The sequence below is a fragment of the Lytechinus pictus genome, chromosome 7 (assembly GCF_037042905.1).
Source record: "Lytechinus pictus isolate F3 Inbred chromosome 7, Lp3.0, whole genome shotgun sequence".
Taxonomy (NCBI): Eukaryota; Metazoa; Echinodermata; class Echinoidea; order Temnopleuroida; family Toxopneustidae; genus Lytechinus; species Lytechinus pictus.
The window spans coordinates 47,438,696-47,464,668 of NC_087251.1; the positions used below are offsets into that span (position 1 = coordinate 47,438,696).

Here is a 25,973-nt window from a genome sequence, read left to right on the forward strand (position 1 = left end):
AAACCAGCAACTGTTTGGAGTTATATCCACTTTGATTTCATATTTTCCTTTAAGAATATGAACATTATTTAGAAGTTTAGGCACAGGAAATACTTTTTCTTTGCGTGATAAATTGAATGCGTAGCTTTAGGACCCCTTCTATATCGGGCGGCGAAATCAAGAGGTGTTCGGAAAACACGGCGGGATTTTCGTATTAGTGAGTTTTGTGATATTTTCTTTTTGGTTATGAATCTTTACAATATTTAACACAAATTTGTGAAAGATGATTTGTTAGAATATAAAAATTGGCATAGTTTTTATTGTTTGTAAACAAAGTGCGTAGCTTTAGGTCCCCCCATCATACACTTGTATAAATCCAATTAAATGCACACTTTTGGCAAAGGATGCCATTGGGAAGCGCAAAATAAGAGAAATCTGCATAAACCATGGTTTTGTACAACGGTACAATCGAAACCTCTGTCATGAATACAGGCCTATCTGTAGTGGCAGACACGGTAAAGAATGAATCTAGTCTCACTACCTCCATCTCGGAATAATGCAAAACAAAAGTGGCTCCAGACTAGTACGGGAGCATGCTATGCTTTTACCAAGCAACGTTGATACCATCTTACAAGCTCTCATACTCATTTGTTACTCTTCTTATAAAGTGTATTCAATATTCATGGGTCTCCAGGCCAAAATGATAGAAATTATTAAAAAAATAAAAATCACCAAAATGGATATCCATAATTTCCAGACGAGATGTCTTCTCCAATTAACAATGCTACAAGATGTGTTCAAGCTATGGCAGTAAACATCCTTTCCCATCCCAACTACCGACATTTCAGAACACTAAATCATCCATTCAATAACTCTAAGCTATTCAACACTTGCAAAATACAGACTTCTATAATCACATATATACAAAATTAAGATAATTTCAGATTTTGACACATCTTGATATAATCACTGCATTGTATTGGCATTACATGCTCGATGCAATGATTCTATACATATAGGAAGAGAAAGGAAATAGCGTTTTGAGATCATGGTGGCTGTCTGCATACTTGTAATTGTAAAAATTTAATCCTGTCCTTGTTTGGAGTATTTTTCATGATCAAATATTGCTCAAAACTTATATTTATAAGGGGTTGATTACATGATTCCATGCAATGAGAAATCCACGAGCTGCAAAAATATGATTTTTTAGAAGAAATGAAATATGACCGAAAGAAATGTATTTGATTATCTTTATCTTTGTGACATGGTATCTTTTAGATAAGGGTTGAAAAAGTGTGTGTGGAAAACTAAACCTTTTTTCGCCTTTCCCGCCCTGCGCTAAATCGACCTTTAAATTATATTACAAAATCACTATAATTCTTGAAAATCTTATTTTTTGTGCATTGGAATTTTTTTTTTAATTGGTTTATTGTCTAAGACATAACATAATGCACTGTAAAAAAAATGATTGCACTAAAAGAAATTTATACTGTCGTTAATAATGAAAGGAAAATAAATCCAAAGTAAAGTTTTTCATAAGCTACAAATACATTTTATTTCTAAAGGTATGTGAAGTCTAATCCTGAATCTTCATTCAACATGCTGTCTATACAACACACAAGAGAAAAATCACAGCCAGTGAACTTGGCACAACTTGAAAAAAAGTAACCAAAAATCAATTGTATCATCCCAGAGTATAGGAGTATAGGATACTTAAATAGGTCAAAGCCAGTTGAAATACATGTCAAAGCTTTTTAAGAGATAAATGCAACTTTGAGCCCTTTTGTTCCTTTCTTTCTTAATTAAATAAGTCTTAAAGAGTATACTGAAGTTGGGTTTACTAGTAACTTAGACCATTGTCTAAGTCTGTCAAAAGTATGAGAAGCCAAACATTTCAAAATGTTGTTTACATTGCATGCACTAAGTTCACTGCTCTTTCCTAATTCTTTATTGGTAAAAACAACATCTTATTTATCATTCCCATACACTTAAGTATGATTTGAGTGTCAAAAGAGCTGATTCATTGTCTCTACTATTAGAGATTTATGTCACAATTGGCTATCCATAGTTAAACCACAAATTTCTACCAGAGTTTTGAAGTAACCCTGACTTCAGAATACGGGCCTATATTTCAACAAATCTTACATGATTGAATAGTGGATACCCAATGTGGAATTCCTCTAAATAAGAACAATAAAATAGGATTGCAAGAACTCTTCACAAGTTCTACCATTCAATCAGGAACACAAAAGAATTTGGTCTGGTATATATGTGTGCTGTAGTACTGAATAATGTCTGCAAACATTCTTTACAAGATGATGCGGAAACCAAAATCAAATTGCCCCCAAAATTCCTGACAAATGCAAGCAATCCTACATCTCTAAAGAAAACTTACAAAGCAATTTCATCTTTGCATATGATTTCATATTGGGCCTACTACAATCTTTCACCCAATGCCATGCAAGTTATTTACATTACAAAGATGCAGTTGGCATTTTCATCTTTCCAACTTGAAATGCTCTAATGGCCTGCACGACCGACAACAAAGAATGTGAAATGAAGCCAGGCAGTCATATCCTTGGTGTATAGAACTCAAGAAGATTTTTCCTGCTTCGCCTCATATCACCTAAACCTTCACCAAATGTTTGTGCTTATTTACTTCAGCTGGTAATGCATTCATAACAGGTAGGTTTTGCCATCACCTTGGGAAAGCATGTATCATGCAGATATCAATAACATAAAAGAAAGTGATATTTTTTTTTAACCAGACAATCTCCATTGCCATGCTTTTCTTTTTCATCATCAGATGCTAATCACTAGTTCAATGAAGCGAGGAATATCTCTGAAAGCATGACAATCGATAAGTTTGGATAAGAATCGTTCCTGGGCAGGCCGAACCGTTCAATCTGATGAAATCGTAGACGTGTCACGATCGTCTAGCAGTGCACGAGTGGTATTGCATGTCTTACAGCACTTTATATTCAGCATCAAGTGCTCATTGTGCAGTGCATAGACATTTGTGCTATCACTTTCAACATTCCAAATGTCAGTAATATTTTCAAATACATGTTGCTTGAAAAAAAAGAGCCGTTTCCTCCATTAATTCACACAATGGCAACAGGGTCCGACTGGTCCCTGATTTCAAGAAGTAGGAAGTTAAAAAAAATTGTCAGATCAGTACCAAATAATATCAAATCCAGTAACTACTACCAATAGTTAAGATTTGAACGTACATGTCACCGTCACCCGAGTGGACTATGTTCGACCAGAAAAAAAAAAGGCCTCACATTCCTTTAGCTATCAAAGAATAACAATACATTTATACTCAAAGTACAGTATTTCAGAAAAGGTTTGCAGCTTATGCTAATATCTCTTCGCAGTAGGCTTGAAAGTGGTTTGGCTACACAGGCGCATCACTATAGTATGCTCGAAACACCACAAATAACAATCACACAAGATGAAGTTTTCTTTTAATGACCAGAAAAGATTATGAAGAAAGCAAGGGGTATCCACGAACGAGGGTTATAACCATTTACTGTAGACTTTTCCAAAATAAAGAGAAACAACACCAATATTGTAATGCAGTTTCAAAACAACATTCAAGAATTTATCTAACATGATGGATCATAGCTCACAGGGGGATAATCACACAAGAACATTCTTACATTCCTATTGAACTATTGAAAATATCCTACACTAGTGGTTGACCAATCGGGATTCCATTGAGCTTTCTACAAGGATCTACAAACAATTTTGAATAAAAATTTATCAGGGCCCTGTCTTACAAAGAGTTGCAATTGATCCTATGGAAAGCCAGGAACATCAACATATAAAATGCATGTTTGCTAATATGTTTTCTGAATATAATGATTAGTCAAACATTCATCTTTTGACATTTCAGTAAGCTCCTCCTGGTTAAAAAAAAAAGGGACATTGTGCAAATTTCCTGTATGAAAAGGTGAGACACTGGTGGACTTCCAAATAGATGAGGTTGATCCCATCAATCTCAGCTCATTCTTCATCTGGCATGATGAGTTCTGAGATCTGACAACTTTCCTTGATTTTGAATGGCTGAGAACCATTGGTGTTTGATTGTTACTATGGTAACTATCCAATGAAACAGACTTTGTCACACATGACATCAGTCCTTTGACGAAATGCACTCCCGCAAAATATTTCTTTTTGCAATACTTGCACATACATGTAATGCCTTTAATTCATGCTATTAAATACCTAAAGCAATATGAAGCGAAAATGGGGCTGAAAATGCCCAATAGGGAATTCAGCGAGTTTAAAGACGGGGGGGGGGGGGGGGGGGGGATACATATGTACTTAGGTTAGAACACATTTCAATTAAGTAACAACAGTCACACAATAACTATCTTTTTAAGATAGTTTAACAACAGACAATACTTTTTACGATACAATTTTGTCAAAGATAAACTCTGTTTGCATGGAAGATTTGCGCCACTAGAGATTTCGTCTCATTTAAAGTCTTTCTAAATACAGTACACAAGAAATCCACACTGATATATATATATATTTATTTATATTCATTTTATAATACACAATATAGTAAGTATTAGAGCTAGTTTATTGGCTTGTACAAAAGAGATGTCACATATTTCTTTCGATAGCGATGTGTCGCACTAAGCACCATTACTCCATCCTGCAAAATGGATAAAATACAAAATAAAATGGTTATAAAAGACAATTTTTTAATAAACATCATAATAATATAACATAAAACATTTGCCTCAAATAATATAACATATCATAAAATAACACTGGGCAGTAATCTGATAATTAAACCTAGTAGGTTTAACCCTATTCTAAACTAGAATATTAAACCATACTTCTATGGAATGCTGGGCTTTATAACATCTCTTTCATATTCGTGGCAATTAAAATGTATTAATTCATTCATCAAAATTTATGTATTTTCCTATTCTTCCCATTCCACGTCTCTCTTAAATTTTTACAACTTTTTTGTAGCATGACAATAATTATTTTAACTGGTGAATGAGTTGACCACTGTCACTCCATAAAAGCGTTGATCAAGTTAACCCAGCTTCAACTAAATCATGGCTTTCAGAATACCACCCATTGAGCAATACAAAATAATCCAGTCCCCCCCCCCCCCCCAACAAAAAAACATTTGAGCAATAAATTTATCAGAAGGGTGAAGCACTGAAAGAAAACACTGAGTTTTTTTTTTTTTTGCAAGATACACTCATTCTTATTCGTTGTAAAGAAAATTTTAAATTTTGATAAATTATCCCAAATCATTTCAATTCATTTAGAAAATATATAAATGTGAATGCCCTTATCAATAGTATCCAAAAATTCAAAATTCATATTTAATTTGAAAAAAAAAGAAGATAATTTTAACAAATAATCATAATGGATGGGAAGAAAAAATCTCCACTACACTTTAACAACTTAGACTGGAGTTTTAAGAGAAAACTGGAGTGCGATTCACAATACTGACCCTGTACCAAAGTTTTAGATCAGCTTTAAAAGGTGATAGGTGACATCTAACATAAAACAGAACTTGACCCAACATGGAAGTTTGCAAGAATGAATGAAGAAGTGGTATTATACCTGTTTATTTTTTTTATTATTTTTTTTAAATACATTAACTTATTACGTTATAACACATGGAAAACTAAACCTGACAATCAATTCCTCCAAGAAGTTCTTTGAAAACACAACTATCAATATTTTTCTTAGTTTTGTAAAATCAACTATCAATTTATTTGATAAAAAAAAGAAAAGTAGTAATAATTACAAATGAAGATTATTGGGTGTTGCAAAAAAAATTTTGCGATCAATAGCAAATTTCAGGTACAAGTTTACAAGTGATAGATCAATATTAACCAAAGCAAATCAATTAATACTTGTTGATGCAAGAAGGAGACTATCAATCAATTGCAAAGGTCAATGAAATGCATGACATTGATTGATTTTAGGACCTGAAATTGACTTGCGATCAATTGCAAGTTTCTTGCAATCAATTGCAAGTTTCTTGCAACACCCCATTAGTTGATTAATTTGAACTTACTTTTATTGACAAGGCATACAGGTGATTCAACATAACATGGTTTGGTTCGGGCAATAGCGCTGGCTCATACTGAAAATCAATTAAAGATATATTTGTTTTAGCATTAAATTATGAAATGCTACATGCAAGAGAGATCAACAAAGCAATCCACTCTGTACTCTCCAAATAAGGAAATAATTCAGTTCCTGCTTACAAGTAGGTGGACAGCATGTTCATACTAACATGATCTTAAAATGGTTAACCACCCCCCCCAAAAAAAAAAAAAAGTAACATAAATTAAAATGAATAAATAAAAATATAAATGAATAAACAAATAATCAATAATATAAAGAAATAAAATAAAAAAGGAAAACAAATAAATGAATAAAAATGAGAAAAAAATGAGAAAAACAGAAAAAAAAACAATCCTTTTACTATTCACTATTTCCACAGATTCATTTTATCAATTCACATATTTATTCATTTATTTTTTATATGAACAGAAGTTGGTAAAAGTTTCAGTAAATGAAATGGAATGTTTAAGATGATGGGACTTGACGAAAGCACGATATTCACAACATCATTATTTCTTATAATTTTCTCTCACAGCAAGCGTAAATGGATTTGTCTGCAACGGCACTGTGCAAAAAGTCCAAGCTTTGCTTTCTTCACGTTGGATAATACCGCATTATTATAAATATAAACAATCAGTAGGCTACTACCCTGCCCATCCCACAATATAGCCACTCACAATCAATAGCACATCAATTACCATCAAGGATCGCAAGTCTGAATGTTTATTTACTGCGAGTGGTGATCGATAACAAGTAACGCTAATGTCTGAATAGATATGTGTTCAATCAATTATAATAACTGTGCAAATTTTAGATTGCGTGTAATGCCCCTAAATGCAGAGCGCGATAATTTGTGACGTGTGCAATGGGATGTATTATGCATTAATGCTTTCAATGAGTAAAAAAAAAAAGTGTTGATGTTTTAAATATGTTATTGATCACCTGTTCCAATCTCTTGGATGGAGTGATAAGGTGTGCACAACTCTTACTGATCACTATTGGTTATGAACTGATAATGCTATCCATCACAAGTGGTAATAATATCTAAATGCAGCCTATATTGGCTAAACAATTAAACTATTCCTACATTCTACACAAGACAGCATCTCAATTTTCCCTAAAATTATCATATTAATATTGTCTAGAAAAGTTACTATTCAGTGAAATCGATTATAAAACCTTCCCCCAAAGTGGCGATAGAGGTTTGCTCAGCAACATACTGAGGTTTAAAGAACAGACAAAATTAATTGAAAGTGATTGTCAAATGACAAAAAACAAATGTAGAAAATTGGTTAATAGGAACAGCAGCTTCGTTTTAAGGTAAATATGTAGTATGCCAGAAATCAAGGACAAAGCTACCGTTTTGATTCACCAAATTTTCAATTTACTTCTTTGCTGTTCTTTATCGTTATAGGCATTTGACAATACATTTTCTATGTTCTTGATTCACCCATACATCGCTGAGTGTAAACTCTCAAATCTAATTTCATGAAACGTCATAAAATATTGTGTGCCTAGCCGAAAGGCATTAATCAGCCAAAGACTCAACTTGGATCAAGAATTGAACTTTGCATGAGGAATCCTCGCTGCTAGGTCAGGGATGGCTCTTACCTGGGGTCCAATGTCCTTGTTAAGTATGACTTGTAGGAGCTGAGGGGGTAGGATAGGAGGACCGGTGGTACGTTGCTGTAGTTCTTGACTGGGGATCTCCTGGTTGTAGTCACCCGGAGGGGACCCTGACATGTCCACTCCTGTAAGATTTAATATCAAAAGGTTCATTTGAATAACTGATAAGATGCCACTGTAATGGTTTATATTCACCTGGTATCCAATCAGTTGGTCTACTTCTCAAGTAGTTTTTACCACATGGGTTGAAGTCAGGTTTAAAGTCCACCCCAACAAAAAGTTGATATGAATAAAAAGAGAAAAATCCAACAAGCATAACACTGAAAATTTCATCAAAATCGGATGTAAAATAAGATATGACATTTTAAAGTTTCGCTTGATTTCACAAAACAGTTATATGCACATCCCGGTCAGTATGCAAATGAGGGAATTGATGACATCATTCACTCACTATTTCTTTGTATCTAATTAAATGAAATATTCTAATTTTCTCCTCATTGTCCTGTGAAACAAAGTTTTATTTCTCCCTGAACATTTTATGATTCAGTCAAGTTGGTCCTCATTGTCAAATTTGCAAAAATTGAAATAATGTATAATTCGAACAATAAAAAACAAAAGAAATAGTGAGTGAGGGTCATCGATTCTCTCGTTTGCATATAACTATTTTGTGAAAAATAAGCGAAACTTTAAAATGTCATAACTTTCTTATTTTACATCTGATTTTGATGAAATTTTCAGCATAAAGCTTGTCCTATTTTTCTTTTTTGATTCAAATCAACATTTTTCTGAGGTGGACTCGACCTTTAACTTAGACCATGGTCTCACTCTGTGCTAAAATTATGGGAGCAAAAAACTAAAAAATTCTGCTTTATTATTTCATTTTGTTTAATTTTGCTTTCATAATGAAGAAACTACTTCAGTTATCATTCCGAGACAGTTATAAATGATTTGAGAGTCATAAGAGTTAATAAATTGAACATGTACTAATAGAGATTTGTGTCCCATTTGGCTCTCCATAGTTAAACTACAACTTTAAACCAGGGTTTAATATAAACCAGAGTTCAGAATACCGGCCATATAGTCTACTATCAATATGCTCTAAATACTGTTTGGTCTACTTTAAACTCGGTCTATATCTCAGTTGGTCTTATACCCAGTTGGTCGAATTTCCAATATTTTACTTTTTTTTTTTACTTTGTCAAATAAAACTTGATTCGTACACAATTCATCTAATCATGTAGATGTTAGATGAAATGAGTAGAGCCAAACTGGAAATTAGACAAAATGGTAAATGGGATAAATGATATCGATTGATCCAAATGGTTACTAGATGACCTAGTTGCGAAAAGATTAGATTAGACCCACGTTTAATAGATAAGAACAAATGGAAAGTAGAAAACAATTTATCACAGAAATAGGATTTCAAATATGAAAGTCAACTGTCAACTAATAATTCATCATGCACTTTTATTTTGGTTGCTTGCTAAAATAATCAATACCTACCCTTTTCCCTCGATGAATCTATGGCAAGAGCCTCAAATACTTCAAAGTCAGACTTAGAGACATTGATGAAATTGTTGACAGTACCAAATGTGTTGCTCTGTAGAGGCTGTTCATACAATCACAAAAAGAACAAATAAAATCATAACAAAGGCATCATATGAAATTCACTTTTTAAACTAGTCTGAGCACGAACCAAACTAATACCTAAATGTACTATATAGAGCAAGATCTTCAACATCCCTAATATGACAAGAAGCAGAAACGGATAACTAAATTCCAATGCTAGACAAGGCTATCATAACTGGAATATTATCAAGAACCTGCTACACACAAAGATCCTTCAAAAGCTAAAAAGTTCTTTGACACACACAAAAAAACACAGAATGAAATATAATTCAACCAATGCCACAGAGAAATTCTGCCCCAAAGCTGTAAAAATACTCTTTTTAATAATAAGCAGTCATAAATGTTGTGCAAATCACATGCCATATATAGCTGATGAAAAAAGTGCTTTCACCTAAAGTGTAAAAAAAAACATTAAAAGTGACAGATATGCAGCAGTAACTTAGGAAGTGAGATGTCTATTTCAAGTTCAAAATATTGACGTTGACCACGAGTCAAAAAAAAAAAAAAATACCAAACAATTTTTTTTACAAGTATGTCAAAGGGCAAACGCAGAAAGCAATATGAGGCATTCACAGAGTACATAAATGTATATAAAATCATGATATGTAATTAAAGCCACTACACAAATCTTTTTTTTTCTTTGGATTAGCAATGACAAGACATTTTGCCCTGTGCAGTTAGTATGATAGGTGTGACTAGTACATGTAGTACATGAACTAGGAGTATACAATGACAGCCAAAACCATTTCAGACATGATACGGAAATTACCTCACAAAAATGTGCGATGGTGAAACTTGACATAACATAGGCAATATTAGGTGGTAGTGATGGGGGGGGGGGTAGGTTGTTATGTGCAACAATAGCCCTGTGTATACTGATCCGTGTATCTTCCCAAACAAGGGTGGCGGTTCGATGTTTTAATAGAGGGGGGGGGGTAAGACGACCTTGAAAGTGACATCACATTCTTTTCCCAGTCGACCCAAAAGGGTAATTTGTTTTTATTCTCTTCATCCTTCCTTTTTCAAAATTTTCTTCTTTTCCTCCTCTTTCTTTTTCACTACTTGAAAAAAATCATAATCGAGTGGTCATCAGGGAAAAAATTACACAGGGGCTCCAAAAGAGGCCTGAAAAATGAAAAAACAAGTCCCCCAAAAGCCCCATTGACTGAATTGTAAAAGCTATCCAATGTTGCGGATTTTGGGACTAGATTGTGAAGAATAGCCCCCGAAAATAATGAAAGAAAAATTGCCTGGTGGACACCCCCTGCCCCCCTGTGGCACCGCCCCCTTTTCACACAGAAAAGTTAAGCATGAGTGTCTTTCTTTAAAGCCGTGCCTTGGCGATTCTTGGGAAGCAGTTTCCTGTCTCATGTCTAAATGGGACAAACAAAAACTTTTTGAGACTCTGGATGAACATCGCCAACTTACTTCTTCGGACTCGGGTGAGGTTCGCATCTTCCAGAAGTGAAGAAGAGTGCATGAGAATCATAAAAAGCAAGATCCTTGTGAAGGAAAATGCACTCAAAATGCTAGCTGGAGGTGTGTGTGGATCATTAAGATCATATTATATCCCTTTCTTTAAAAAAAAAATTCTACCCTACCTTTTTAAGTGGTATAAACTATCCAGAGTGCACAATTATTAGTAATCACTTACCCATGCTCACTAAATTGTGTCTACAGGGATACACCTCTACACCCATTATAAAACTTGTTCATTATAATTACAAGAGACAAAAGGAAATGGAGATTCATCATTATTTACAAAACAAAATAATACAATTCAATTGATTACAGGAGTGACGTATGCAAAATCATAAGAAAATTTTCATATTCAGCCTAATGAAAAAAAATAAAATTGCTTCCATGAACAATCGAGCCTGGGGGTATATACAGAACCTGAAGCTGAAGAAGTCTGAAGGCACAGACCTTTGTTAGTCAAGATTGAGCATTGTCGGAGGTTTTTTTAAAACCTTAACCTTGTCTCAAAATTTATCAAGTTTGAAGACAGCTTAAGAGCTCTGCTATGAAGTTATGACAAAAGTAGCAGCTTTATTTTGCATAGAAAAAGCTCTTACAAGAATTTCAAGACTGTTTTCAAACAAAATGAGTTTGCAACCCTGCTAGTTTTTATATATTATATATAGTTTATATATAGTTTTTACGATCTTTCAAGAAATTGTTTTATTTTGAAAAACAATGTTTCGACAGCCCAACGATGATGCACAACTCAGGGTCGGATATGTTGCAAGATTTCAAGACTAAATTGTACTTGCTTCTGCCAACACTTGACAGCCCAGAGATTCCTTGATGATCAAGGACTTCCTAGATTTTTTTAAATAAAGAGTTGAATGAAGGATCTATACCAAGTCTGTGCCTAAAGACTATAAGCTTGAAGCGTGATAGCAACAATACTCTCAGCCCCAGAGATTCTATAATGTATGACCTTGACCAATTAGTTTCTGGCTTACCTGTCGTGGGTTGTGGATCCACTGACCGTCTACAAAGAACTTATATTCATGCTGACCCTCAGGAAGATTAACAATAGCTGTGAAGTCACCATGACTGAAATAAAGAGAAGACAGAGGATTTGCTTTGTTAAAGTTAGTCTGCAAGTACAGACTGTCAATCATATTTAATAATAATAATAATCCGCTTTTATATAGCGCTTAATACATCAGAGCGACGTCTATAAGCACTTTACAGATATTACCCCAATCATCGGATCCCGACATGCCCTCATACAACGTATGCACTTTCTCCACTCCCTGGGTAGCATTCTAACAAGAGTTCAAGACTCAATTGGAAGAGGAATACTACATATGCTTTCACACTCTACCAGGTACCCATTTAGCACCTGGGTGGAGAGTGGCAAAGTCTGGATTGATGCCATGCCAAAGGCGTTAGGCCATAGTGGGATTCTAACACACGACCCTCTTATTACAAGGCGAGAGCCAGAACCACTACACCACGATGCTTCCACTTTGACACTTTAGACAATATATATACAATCTCTAGAATGGAGTGAACTCTCTGTCTGTGTAGAGTAGAGCCAGCCATAGTACATAGTGAATCTAGTCTCACTAATTCAGACTCTGCATAATGCACTATGCAAATTGCGAAAACAAGGGTCTGTGCCTGGAGACTAGGTTAAGGTTGCTCCAAATCCAAATAAATAGTACTACTTTGTATAAAACAGTTCCTTTTTTATTCAATTACAAAAATAGCTTTTTCCATTGAATTTCATAATTGTTATAAAGCTACTAAATAAGTCCATACATGTGTGCGCTTTTACAGAGAGAGGCAGTAAGGGAAAGAAAACTACTAACATTTTAAACAAACATTTACCTAGGTACAGATGAATAACATACATAAAAGTTATTTTTATTTAGTAATGATTAAGAAACAATATAAAAGTAAAGTACAGGTTGTGTGGTACAATGATTGATAAAAATCACCCCAGAGTATTGGGTTCTTGGGGACGGGGGGGGGGGGGGGGGGGCAACGTTGGACAGTTCCTCATTCCTCTTTTAATCACAAACATGGACAGGCTTCAAGTTAATCACACATATAAAATATTGCACATTCTGGTAAACAGGAAGGATTCTCATATTTACCATTTGCATACCAAAAAAAATAGAATCACATCCCCCCCCACACACAAAAGCTACTGATGCTCTTATTACAAATCTATGAAGCAGCAGTATCCAGTATACAAGTGGCATATCTCATTTATTAGAGAGAGTTTTTTTTAATATGTTATAAAAATACTCTAGAATTGTCAATGTTGAATATTCTAGCATTTACACATTTCTGAGGCCCTTTATTTTGTATCATAGGACTTAAAATGATGTCCACAGAGCATCTGCTACTAAATGCAGAACATATTCCATTCATTGACCCATTCTACCATTAAGATATATGTATCTAACAGTGCGGACTATTAAACTTTAATACAGATTCAATGACGCTCATTAGTGCTAATACACCACTCCTCACACTAGGCATGCACACCGCACTGTTGCTGCAGATGAAACTTTGACCTTTTGTGAATGCAGGGTAGATAATCATAAATGAGAAAATGATCCACACCACAGATTACATTCAGTCTGAGCTGAATAGAGGGCCTTTGTTTGAACTAGACGTGTCAGCCTCATCATCGGGTCGGTGTTTACATTTCAAATATGAACTGTTTGGATTAAGCTTTTGATTTCACCATACACAGGGAATGGTTGTAGACTGTACATGTGTAGATGTACCAAGATGTACCTGCAGTTGTACAGTAGACTTACATAGAAACTGTCCTACGAGTCATTCATATTGCTTGATTCCTTCTCTATTCAATGATATCAAAATCAAGACCCCCAAAAAGGAATGTTTACTAAAGGTGATGAATGAGTAGTAATAAGCACTATCAACATAAATTCTTGAAGGAATATTATAAGTCCTAATTTCATCCATATATGTGTATGTTATATTTCATTACTATGATTATGTCCCTTCTTTCTTGTTTCTTGCATATTATGCTGTGCACTGAGTGATAATTGATCAGAAAGAGCACAATGAAAATATTACTTATCGTTGATATTGTTGCTGTTTTTAACACAACTGTTGTGGTTTTTATTATCAATACCATTAAATCTAGTAGAGAAACCTTCACAATAATTAATAATGACTGAAAAAAAAAAACATTTATTTTTGATAAGCGAAACTTGTAAAAGCCCACCTCTTGATCATAGGAATCTTGGTGTTCCAGTTATTAAATGATCCAGCTACAGCAACGGACTTGCCTCCTCCTTCCCAACGAAACACCACAGGCAGCGCATTGGGATCCACGTAAGGCTGCTCTAACAGGGTTGCTGTGCGAGGCCGGCCATCGGGACCATCATCGCGCATCAATTCCTAACAATAGAAACATGAGAGATTTATAAACAAAATGTACAGAAACAAAACAAAACAAAATCAAGGGATTCGAATCTCCAGACCACGCAGACTTTTCTCTTAATCTTGAGTAATACTATGACGCATGTTTGTTTTAAATACACTGATATTCAATATGCTTGCTTGCATGAAAATTTAGTGGGAAAATTACACATTTTGTCAAAATCTGCATAAGTAACAAAATCAACATTCATGTATTTGATTGATTTCCCTTTTTTTTTAAATATGTTTTTTGGGGGGCATTTTCCTGCTTCCATGGAAATATACTATTAATGTCCATTAACATCAAGCAAAATCTAAACATGCTAGCTTTAAAAAAAAAGTCTCACATGTTCATTGTGATGACTCAGTGATTACATATAGCTTTTATTATTCACATTCAATTTTTCAAACAAAAAAAGTGTCCATGTGATTGTATGTTGAGAGCATTCATGGATGTAAACAGGAACAAAAATCTCACACATTCTCAAGAGTAAGAAAAACCCTGATCCTTACCTTGAATTGAACCAAGGGCATGACATAAAACTGAGATGCCAAAGGTTGTTTATGAGCATACATAAATTTTGAGCTTATAATATTTTCATTTCTCTATGACTGACAACTTGGTTGACTGCCAGGGTTTTATAATTTTGTAAAAACCTGCCTTTGTCGAGTTGAAAAGCAAACTACATGTACATGTATTTCAAATCCACTACAAATAATATGAAACTTTGCATTACAAGAAAAAAAATACCCCCCCCCCCCCCCGCAGCAACGAATAACAAAACTAAGCGAATCCACTAAATTCAACATAAGTGAAGGTATAAAGACAATTTTAAAGGGGAATGGCAATGACCACAACTCAAATTCAAATGTTATTTATTTACTATGTCTAGGTGGGTTGACAAGGGAGCAATAAGAACCTACCCTTCCCCCCTCAAGTTCACCATAGCGGGAGGGGGGGGGGGATGGGGTACAGCACATTCTAATCAATCTATTGACTGTTCTTGGTGTTGAGATTGATGTGCACTTACTTAAATGCAGCTGGTACCATACTTACTTCTGGACACACTACACAAGCTTCCTGACAACTGTTTGTGAATCAATCACATATAATACGCAGGAATGTATTTCTGTGCTTTGCACCACAAACGGAGGACCCCTAAAGGGGAACGGATCAATAGGCTGCGTTGGGTTACATGAGACTCACGCTCGCCCTGAATCTACCTAGAGGCAGATCTATACTGTCATCTGGTGAGTTGAATAATGGGGATCTTGCCCAGACCTCCCTACCTTTCTGCTTGAAAAATATGATTTTTTTCTCAAAAAAGGAAAGAAAATTATCAATAAGAAATAGGAAAATCCTGGTTAAACATGAGGTTGAGCGGTACAGGAGTGGTTAAAGGAAGCTCACCCTGAATCTACCTGGAGGCAGATCGATACTGTCATCTAGAGATCTCTACTGGATGCAAAGACCTTCCAACCTTTCTTATTAAATATAAGGATTTTGCTTAAAAATGGGAAAGAAATTTAATTCCCCAGTGGAACACACAGTTAAACTATCGACACAAATTGGGAAATCGTATCTAAACAAGAACTTGAGTGGTACAAGAGTGGTTATAGAGGAGACTCACCCTGAATCTACCTGGAGGCATATCGATACTGTCATCCAGAGATTGCTGCTGGATGATGGGTATCTTGCCTGTCTTGAAATCAAAAGATGTGGACTCCTTGGTAGGAGACAGAGACGAGCCATCCTTACCGTCCTTCTTCGCTGCTGCGTTGCCCATCTTCTTGAAGATTTATTCAGCCTGCGTCAAAGCAAAAAATACAGAATGAGCATTTCATCAACAGTTATAACCTGGCAAATTGTCGATTCTGACAACTTTCCTTGATATTGATTGGCTGAGATGCAAAGTTCCTCAGGTCAGATTAATACTGTTGGATAGATCATCCAAAAAGTCATACTCCCCAAATCTCTCACTTACATGAAGGGAACTTGACTACACTTGGAGGTTTTGATTAGATTGATATTTTTTTTCATGTTTTTAACAGTCATTATCTTTTTCATTTTGATTTTATAAATGTTTTTAAAATGTTCATTATCTTTTTCATTTTGTAGCATCTGATGCTAAGATTTAATCAATTAAATTTACATAATCAAAGAAGAAAAATTGAATGAGTGATATAAAACTTCCATCTTCACATAATCAATTTTTCTGTTTTATGTCCAGATGCAATCGTTGATTGATATTAAAGATTCAAGCAGGACTTTCATTTCCAAACTTTTAAATAATTAGAGCATCTTAATAAACATGTACATGTATCAATATTGGGCTCAGGTCGCCATAAAATAAACAACTTGAACTTTGACAAATAGAGTACATGTTTATATAGTAAACTTAATTGTTTTACAAATAATTGGTATGGGATGGTCCGTCATTCCAATTAGAGTTCCTTTCAAATTATCAAAGAAAGATGAATCATAATCACACCAAGTACTTTCAAATGAGCTAATTTCAGCTAATATGAAAATATTTGATCTGAATGAACTAATATCAACTAACAATTTAGAATTTACAAAAGCAAACGAAGAAAATAGGCCTGCATGTACAATAATGCAGACCAATTTTTGAGATGTCAATATCATAAAATAATTTTATACAAATGTAATCACATGTCCATAGGAGGATCATAAATCATTGACCGACAATGCACCAACTGAAACACTGTACCTGCAGATGGATTTTGCATGGACACCAGATTGTATGTAAAACACTTTGCAATGCACTTGCAGGAAAAAAAATTGAAATGGTGAAGAGATAGTGGCATCATTATGTATATGCCTAGCTACTCTGGAGAGCACTTAGGAGAAGGCTCTAAAGGGGGAGCAGTAGGTATCTCTGAGAAAAGGTGCTTTCAGACCGATTAAAAAAAGGAGAATACCAGGTTGTACAGGTCAGGTCTACATAAATACCAGGTATTAAATAATTTTTGCAAGTGTGATCATGATCAGCATATTTGTGATATTCTTAGACAAAAATACCCGCTAATCAGTGGGTACTTTTTTAAATGACAAGAACTTTTGCATTGATTTTTCCACGGTTGCAGGTATTCTTGCAGTGTGAAAGCAATTTACAAGAACTTTCCCAATGCTGGCATTGCAGGTCTGGTTCTGGTGGGTACGAATGCAGGAAATACTGGGTATTTTGGGACCTGAACAAGTTCTTGTAAATTTTGATCAAGTTGGTCTGAGTTCACCCTAAGACATCCCAAAACAGCAGCTGCTGTGAGCTGACATAATCCCCTGACTGAACCGATAAACCTCAAATATCTAGTTGAATACACAAACCATACATCCCAAGGAAAAATATAAGAGTTGAAAGATTATAGATCTGCGAATGTTTTTTTTTTTAAAGTCTTTCTTGATTGTAAAATTGTAGAAAAGATGAGGAACATTGGCAATTACTTAATATATACATGTATAGGACCCCTTGTTTTTTTTAGGGCCATTATGCATGTATTTTTCTGCTTGTACTGTTTATACAAATAGCACGGCCTAAATTAATACAAGGCCATGGCCACCCATGCCCTCAAAATCTGTCTTGATGGCCTTATGTACACTCATTTCATATTTCATATAATAAAATACAAAAGAAATAGTGAGTGTATGACGTCATCAGTCTCCTCATTTGCATACCAACCAGGATGTGCATACAACTGTTTTGTTTTGTGCCAAAGTTTAAAATGTCATAACTATATTATTTTACATCCAATTTTGAAGAAATTTTCAGTGTTATGCTTAGGCCCGGGACTTTTGGGTATTTTTGTGTTCGGGTACCCGCAGTATTTTTCGGGCGGGTACCTGAAAATCATGTCGCATGAAAAAGACTGGTGGAACAACCCCCATAACACAGAGGCATCTAGGTAACGTCATCCAGTCACTGCCGCAAGCCAATTTATGAATGAAAATATAGTAAGCATGCGCAGTGCAACCCTCCCGTACCCCACACAATATTCCATCAAAACAAGTCTGCAATACTCTATAACCTCATACCAAAATCAACCTAGATTTCCACTTTCCTATTTTTTATATGAATTATGAAAGGTTTTCTCGGAGGATCGTTTTCTCACTGATATCACACAGGTACAATGTAAGCAAATTTTGATTACTTCTTGCTTTTCCGTCAAAATCTTACGAAGTAGCGTCGTATTGCATCGTGTTCGTGAGTTTGTAGAATCTATAGCTACATGTACGTGCACAAAGTCAATTGATTTCCGTGTTTCGGAGCGTCGAATGCGCCAGCCAATCATGATCATGTTACCATTTTTCGGTTAATGATGAACTGAAAATGGTATCATGAATGTGATTGGCTGGTGCTTTGTATGCTCAAGCTGCAAAAGAAACATGGCGACGATTGAACGATCTCAGTCATAACTTGAGAAACTTGTTGATTTATAGATATTCCATGGGTAATTGGTGAGATTCAAAATGAGACTTCTGTACTTTTGTGATGAGTTATAATCATATCGTACACTATGCAATACAAATCATATACATACATGTACATTTAAGTTATATTGGTAAGCAATTTCGGGTATCGAGTATTGATTTTTCTACCCGGGTACCCAAGGTTTTGGGCAGGACCCAGGTACCCGGGCTTTAGTCTCAGCCCTACTGTAGTTATGCTTGTTGGATTTTTCTCTTTTTATTCAAATCAACTTTTTGCTGTGGACTTGTCCTTTAAAGGTCAAGTCCACCCCAGAAAAATACAAAAGAAATACAAGTAGTCAGTGTGTGATGTCATCAGTCTCCTCATTTGCATACCAACCCAGATAGCTGTTTTGTGAAATTAGGCAAAACTTTACAATACCAAACTTTCTTATAAATTTTTACATCTGATTTTGTGCTTACATGTACATGTATGCTTGTTACATGTAGATACATTTTGTTGTTAGGTTGGACGTGTTCCTTTTAAGTGCCCTTTTTACCCCTTTAAATTCTTAATTTGAGCCCTGTAAAAATAACACTTAGTAACACTGTAAGAAAGATGACTGAACTAAGTTCATCTGTGGGTGTAAGTCTATTTGTTTACAGGCTAAGGTACACAAGTTCAATTTAAATACAATTTTTTCTACATGTACATGTAGGCTACAGTGTACATGTACAGTAAGTCCTTTGAAAAAAAAAATGACTTAGAGCCTACTATAGTCAGTGTGTATTATATTATTCACTAAATATTATTTTCTACATGTATGGGCTTTATAGAGTGATACGATTTTCAATTGATCCAGTATTCAATGACTACAATAAGTGGAATCCAGTGTGCATACATACATATGATTGCATTACATTGTATTCTACCTCACAGCTTTCACAAGTACTTCAAAACAAAAGAAACCTACATAGTAGTTTGATAAGGACACCATGAGAATGAATATCTCCATTAATTTTTCCCATAGTAAATATTCTTGATCTGTTATGCAGTTCTTTTTTTTTTTGGGGGGGGGGGTAATGAATGATTCATTTTATTTCATGTACATGACTTGTAAAATACATTTTCCATGTATTGTACTCAACCTACAGTATGCATATCTAACCCATTATAGTGCATTGACTACTTGCATTAACAAAATATACATTGGGGAGAACATAAAAACACTATGTTACATTATATTGTTAGCAAATGAAATTCTGAATGGAATACAACTCGGCAGGATAGCATTTATTGCTAAAATGAATGAAAACAAAGTCGTTGCAAGCAATAATTGCTCTAAAGACCTACTTGACTACAAGGACAATAGAATATGAAAGAGTCAATAATATACATCATAAATGAATATTTGTATCTGATCTGAGCCTGAGGGTGCTGCACTCTTTTTTTACTGAAAAAAAAATACATTTAATTGAAGTTAAGTTGTTAACACATAATTATGTGTCAGGAAGATACTCAAAGACATTTGTACCACTTGAACCATGTTAAATATTTATCGCCATTTTTCAGACATGATATAGAATGATACTTGGCAGTTGTGTAAAATATGGAGTGACAAACAGGAATGATGCAATATAAAATGATGGCTGGTTATATTATGGATTATCAAAGTTGATTTTCAGTAATATTATGATCTACATGTAGGTATGATATCATAGCTCATTTATTTCCATGTCGTCAAATTATTATTCTTCAGTTTGTCAAATAAGATGATAGCCTTACTGGACTAACTGGAAATTAGACAAAGGGGTAAATAGGCTAAATGGCGATGAGTCTAAATGGTTAGTAGACGAACAGAACTGCAAAACAATGTGAGATGAGATCAAAATGACAAGTAAACAAAGTGGGTGTAGACCAATCGGCACTTTACTTATGAATCAACTTTAGTTTCTGTTTCTTTTTCTATCTCTCCCTTCACCATCTCCAATTCTTCTTTCACCTTTCTCTCTCAAAATGTTGCTTTCTCTATCTCTCTCTCTCCTGATCGCTCACTCCGCCCTTTCGCCTCATTCACATTATTTCATTCCGATATTTCTTCTTTGATGTATATTCAGGGCCTACATGTATGTGTCGTCTGCAAGCACATACTCATATTTGACACTTTAATCAATAAAAGGTCTAGAGTACAGACTACACATACATGTAGACGCCAAAGGCTCTGTCTGTGTCATAGTGAATCTAGTCTCACTAATTCAGACTTTGCATTATGCACTATGCAAATTGCGGAAACTAGGGGTCTGTGTCTGCAGACTAGCCTATGTGTACAAGCTTTGCTTTTTTTTTTAAGGTCCTTCCACTTAGAAGTATAGTATAGTATTCTATTTCTCACTTTTTGTTTCCTATATTTAACCATTAGTGTACAACCATAATTTGACAATGTTTTCCATTGTCTTGCAAAAGTGGTAAATAAACTGAACTGAATTAATTAACTGAACTCTACCTTAGTCATTGGGACTATAGAATATCTGTCTGACATAGAAAAGACACAATTTTTTTTTAATAATCTGGTCTAAAATTTGCTTCAACTTTATAGCTGAAATATTTTACTTGATATGGAAGATTTACTTACAAAGTTACCTGACCTGGTGGGTGTTTAAGAAAAAAGTTTTTAAGTTATGAATGGCTTTATGCATGACTGGTAACCCTTTCTTGTGATACATGATATATTTCTATGTAGCTTAGTATCTAAGAACATGTTCCAGTCGTGATTAAGACAATGCGTAACTTTACAGACAGCTTTAAGAAACTCAAAACCGGGGGTGTTTCACAAAGATTGAATTATAACTTAGAATCGCAATTAAATGCCGACGCATAAATGATATGCAACACGCAATCTTATTGATCAATACGCAGTAGTGCGCATCCTCTCTTGGCATGATCTGACCAATGCTGCGATGCCTTTCATACTGCACGCAACTAGACATTTAAGTGCGACTCTAAGTCATACTTAAATCTTTGTTAAACACCCCCCCCCCCCCCCCCGGTGAGTGTTTAATAAAGCCATTTGTAAGTTACGAGCAACTTCACGATGACTGGTGATCCTTTCTTGTGGTAAATCATATATTTAGCGCACAAGAAATAATTACCGGTCGTTCGTAAGTTACAAAGAAATTTATGAAACACCTACTGTACCTGTACATGTATTGTGAAGCCTACTTACCTGTAGGTATGAGGCTACAGGAGTGAGTTGCTCTCGGTGAAGCACCTCCCGTCTTCCACTCACAGGTAGGTACAGTGACCGGTGGCCACTTCTGGTAAAGCGTTGTGCTACAATGCGCCGTCGTGGTGACTGTCAGCTACGGTGGATAAGTTAAGAGAGAAAAGATATATTTAAAATTAACATTTAAAAACATTGAGGGATTCTTAACCTTAAAGCCAGATCAAGAATATAATAATGTGCCCATCATCAAAGTTTTAACAAAATCAATTATTGACCTGTGAGACCTTTGACATTGTGACCCCAATATATGCAGTTGTACTCAAGGAAATCACCACCAAAAAAAAATCCATCATGAAAGTAAATAAATTTATACTATTAGTTAGTAATTTTCTCAAAAAGACGATAAAATCTGATTGCAATAAATGTACATGTAGCAATCAGATCACAAAAATCATTTATTTGCAATATTAAAATGGAACATTGAATTCTTATAAAAAATCCAATAATATAACCTGCCGGTGTTTGAATGTACATGTGTAATTATCGTGCCAGAAACAAGTTAATTTTGTTCATAACAAGTAATACCCATGGCCATACAATCGAGGAGCTCAGATATATCTTCTCCAAATGCACATACTGTATGTGATAATTCTGTTGCTTGTGTTTAGAGCTTTTAATACATGTATGCCATGTTTAGTTCATGAATTCGACTAATATGTACAATGGTTTATTTGCCTATTAGAATTGAGGAATACATTGTAAATGTAGTGTATTCATTTTTTGGGATCTAGTTTATTACATGTAGCTGCTTGTGAATTAATGAACCGCAACAGTTTTAATCAAATTTGAATTGTTGCAATATCATGCATGCCTATTAGCTTTTAAAGGCAAGCTCCGTTTTCACGGAAAAATTGTAAAAATCAAACCCATTGCCTATTGGAACCCAATGTCCCTGTACAAAACCTCTGCAAATTACAGACTTCATTTAACAGGCTAAACCCGTCTCATCATGATTTGCATTTGGAAGAAACATAACTTCCCAAAATGTAAACAAATCTTGAACTAAACTTACTAAAGGGTGGCTAAAATCATACTAGCAAAAGTAGCATTCATATTTATTACATGTTCAGAAATCAGAATCTGTATCTCAAAGGATCATACAATACAATCTAACTTCCTTGTTTACTTCCACTTCCATATTACGAATATTAAAACAAGGTGTTACATTTCCTGCATGTTCATCAGTTCATGTACAGAAAATCTTAAGATGATTGCTGGGGATGTCTGCATCGTTTAGATGAGATTCCTATCAAATGGTATTGCTAAATGAGGGTGATCAATAGACCAAATGAATTGAATTTCAAGTTCAAACTGCATTACTACAGTCAGCTACAATTACAACTTGACCGATTTATTATTATTATTTATTTATTTGTTTATTTGTATCAAGCTGTCCTTATAAAAGTAGTTGATAGTTGTTTGGTTTTTGGCCTGCTCCAATGATCATCCATTGATTTTTTTTTACATTCAATTTAAGTTTGGCTCTGCCATGTGAAGATGACTGAATACATACATGCATCATTTTATCAAATTTTATAGAAAAAGGGAGGTTAGCACCGGGAGAGGTGTGGGGGTGGGTGGAAAATAAGTCTCAATTTCATCATCTCAAAAAAATACTTTTCAAGCAAATGGGGGGAAAATACTGAATCTGAAAGTGATCAAACACACTGTCAGATTATCTGCCTTGAGACTTGAGTAGAAAGAAATGTGTGCAAGTTCTGAACACATGTCAACCGTGAATTCCAGAAAAACTCTGTTTGAAGTGAGTGCAACAGAAGACCCCATCGGTCAGTTCTGACCCAAGCTTTGAAAGTCATATTCCCAACATCATGCTGCGTAATCCCCAAGTCGTCCTATTCAATCTTTGCAATTTGCAAACAAACTGACTCTCAAGAACTTCACACATGTACAATTACGACAAGTACATCAAGAGCTAAGGCACTTTTTTTCATATTGGGTGCTTCCATATACACTCACATACTGAGTATTTCTGGAATTCTCTGATTGGGAAATTTGCCCAGATCTACCCCGATAACCAAATACCAGTATTTTTACCAGTGTGACTGTAAATTACATTTAATATTCACAAAAAAATACCTACATGTATGTAGTAATGTTCCAAAATTATGAGCACTTTCAAAAGGACTTTTCCAATATCGAGAACTTTCCCTTAAAATGGTCGGTTTGGGTTTTATGAATGCGCAAATTAATTTTCAGATAATATGACACTCAATCATGAAAGAAATATTAGATGCTTATAGATCTGAACAAGTTCTTATAAAATGATGAGTATTCTGGTAATAGAATCAGTTTGAAAACACTTACATGTACATGTACATGTACATGTAAGATCTCTAATTTGATTCTTGTTAATTTTTCATCTTGATGACAAAAAAAACCTTTTTAGTCTAGGATCTGTCTTAGCAACAAATTTTTGTACAAATTATTTTTTAAGGTCCAACACAAACTAGACTTGAGCTTTCAAATGATATACTAAAAAAACAAAAATGATACACTGCTTGCTAATAATATATTTTTTTTCAAACAAACCTTGAGATTCTTTCTGTCAGGAACTGCCGATCAAAGGCTCAGCTTTACATCAATCCGATGCTTGGATTAAGATCCAGAATATCTGGAAACAAATCAATCATAAATAAGACATATCAATCATAAATAAAACATAAATACTCAGTGAGTCATAAATAAATCAAACATGAATACAAAGAAAATATATAAAGAAATATGAATATGAAACACTTATTCTCAACACTACACTAGATAATTGGGAACATTATTGGTGTAGCATGTAATGCCAGCACATACATGTAAAGGAGTATTTTTGGTTAAAACCTTGATTGCTTCGAAAAAATCCAGCAATATACCATACTAAGTCATGGTTTGCAACTTTCTTTATACTCTGCTGTAGCACAATAAACTCTGCAGATATTTTGGCATTATGCTCTCACAAGGGGCCCGTAACACAAAGCTTAGCAATAACTGGAGAAGAAATTATTTATGATTGACTGCATTGGGCACAATGTACAATCAATCATGAAAATCAAGCGTACGATCAATTGCTAACATTAACATTTGTGTTACGGGACTTAGGAGAGGATTTCATAATGGCTGTTAAATGAATATACTGTTATTTCAGAATAATTTCAAAGATAGGCTGAGATTTTCACTTTTTGTAAGTATTCAGTAAATTGTACCTCTTAGTACTAAACAAAATTGGATTAAAAAAAACCTGGTACCGTGCGCTCGATGGATTATATGTCTTATAGACCCTACATAATTACAAGTTTGGTTTAAATAGTGACGATGATAATATTGACATATTAGAAATACTACTAAACAATAATATATTATTTGTAACAGTGAAATTTGCGGGACAGGTACTAGTATTTAATACTTGCTTCACATTTGTTTCCCTTTTACATGTATACTTCCACAATCTACACATCCATTGTCTTGATCTCATACTTCATTCCATCTCAACAATCCCCATACATCTCTGGCATAGCAACATCAATCATGACACCAGGGCCCCGTCTTACAAAGAGTTACGATTGATCCAATCAATCGTAACTCTATGGAAATCCATCAGGGTCACAATTTTTTCTACACTAAATTTGCAAAATGCCTTTTTTAATCAAAGGAGAACACACCAAATTGTCAAGAAATCAATGAATTTATGGATATACATTCATAACTAGAATTTTTTTTGAACAAACATGCATTTTATATGTTGACTTTGCTGGCTTTCCATAGTTACAATTGATCAGATCAATCACAACTCTTTGTAAGACCGGCCCCAGGTTCATTCCATTCCATTCACTCATTCATTTCCGTTACATTTCCCCTTTGTCATGCTTCTTATTTTTTCCCATCCCATTTGCCCTCCACATGGTCTCATCGTTTAATTCTCTGATTCAACTCATGATAGCCTTCTGTAGGCTTGGGCTGCGTTTATGCGACCTCAAGCCAGA

General features: G+C 34.7%; 1 protein-coding gene across 2 annotated transcripts in view; it reads right to left on the minus strand.

The window, feature by feature from the left end:
* Positions 1 to 221: 221 nt before the first annotated feature.
* The window catches only part of LOC129264303 (5'-AMP-activated protein kinase subunit beta-2-like), a 29,649-nt gene continuing 3,897 nt past the window's right edge, over positions 222 to 25,973 (minus strand). Inside the window, exons 2-11 of one of the 2 annotated variants that reach the window (XM_064102937.1) lie at positions 24,535 to 24,616; positions 21,925 to 22,060; positions 15,903 to 16,079; positions 14,075 to 14,250; positions 11,820 to 11,913; positions 10,780 to 10,806; positions 9,226 to 9,331; positions 7,708 to 7,847; positions 6,044 to 6,112; positions 4,473 to 4,648 (exon numbers count right to left, since the gene is read on the minus strand). In XM_064102937.1, the coding sequence (XP_063959007.1) occupies positions 4,568 to 4,648; positions 6,044 to 6,112; positions 7,708 to 7,847; positions 9,226 to 9,331; positions 10,780 to 10,806; positions 11,820 to 11,913; positions 14,075 to 14,250; positions 15,903 to 16,058 (849 nt within the window). In that variant the 5' untranslated portion in view covers positions 16,059 to 16,079; positions 21,925 to 22,060; positions 24,535 to 24,616 and the 3' untranslated portion in view covers positions 4,473 to 4,567. Of the gene's footprint in view, positions 4,649 to 6,043; positions 6,113 to 7,707; positions 7,848 to 9,225; positions 9,332 to 10,779; positions 10,807 to 11,819; positions 11,914 to 14,074; positions 14,251 to 15,902; positions 16,080 to 21,924; positions 22,061 to 24,534; positions 24,617 to 25,973 lie in introns of both variants that reach the window. The other variant, XM_064102939.1, reaches the window with a different exon arrangement.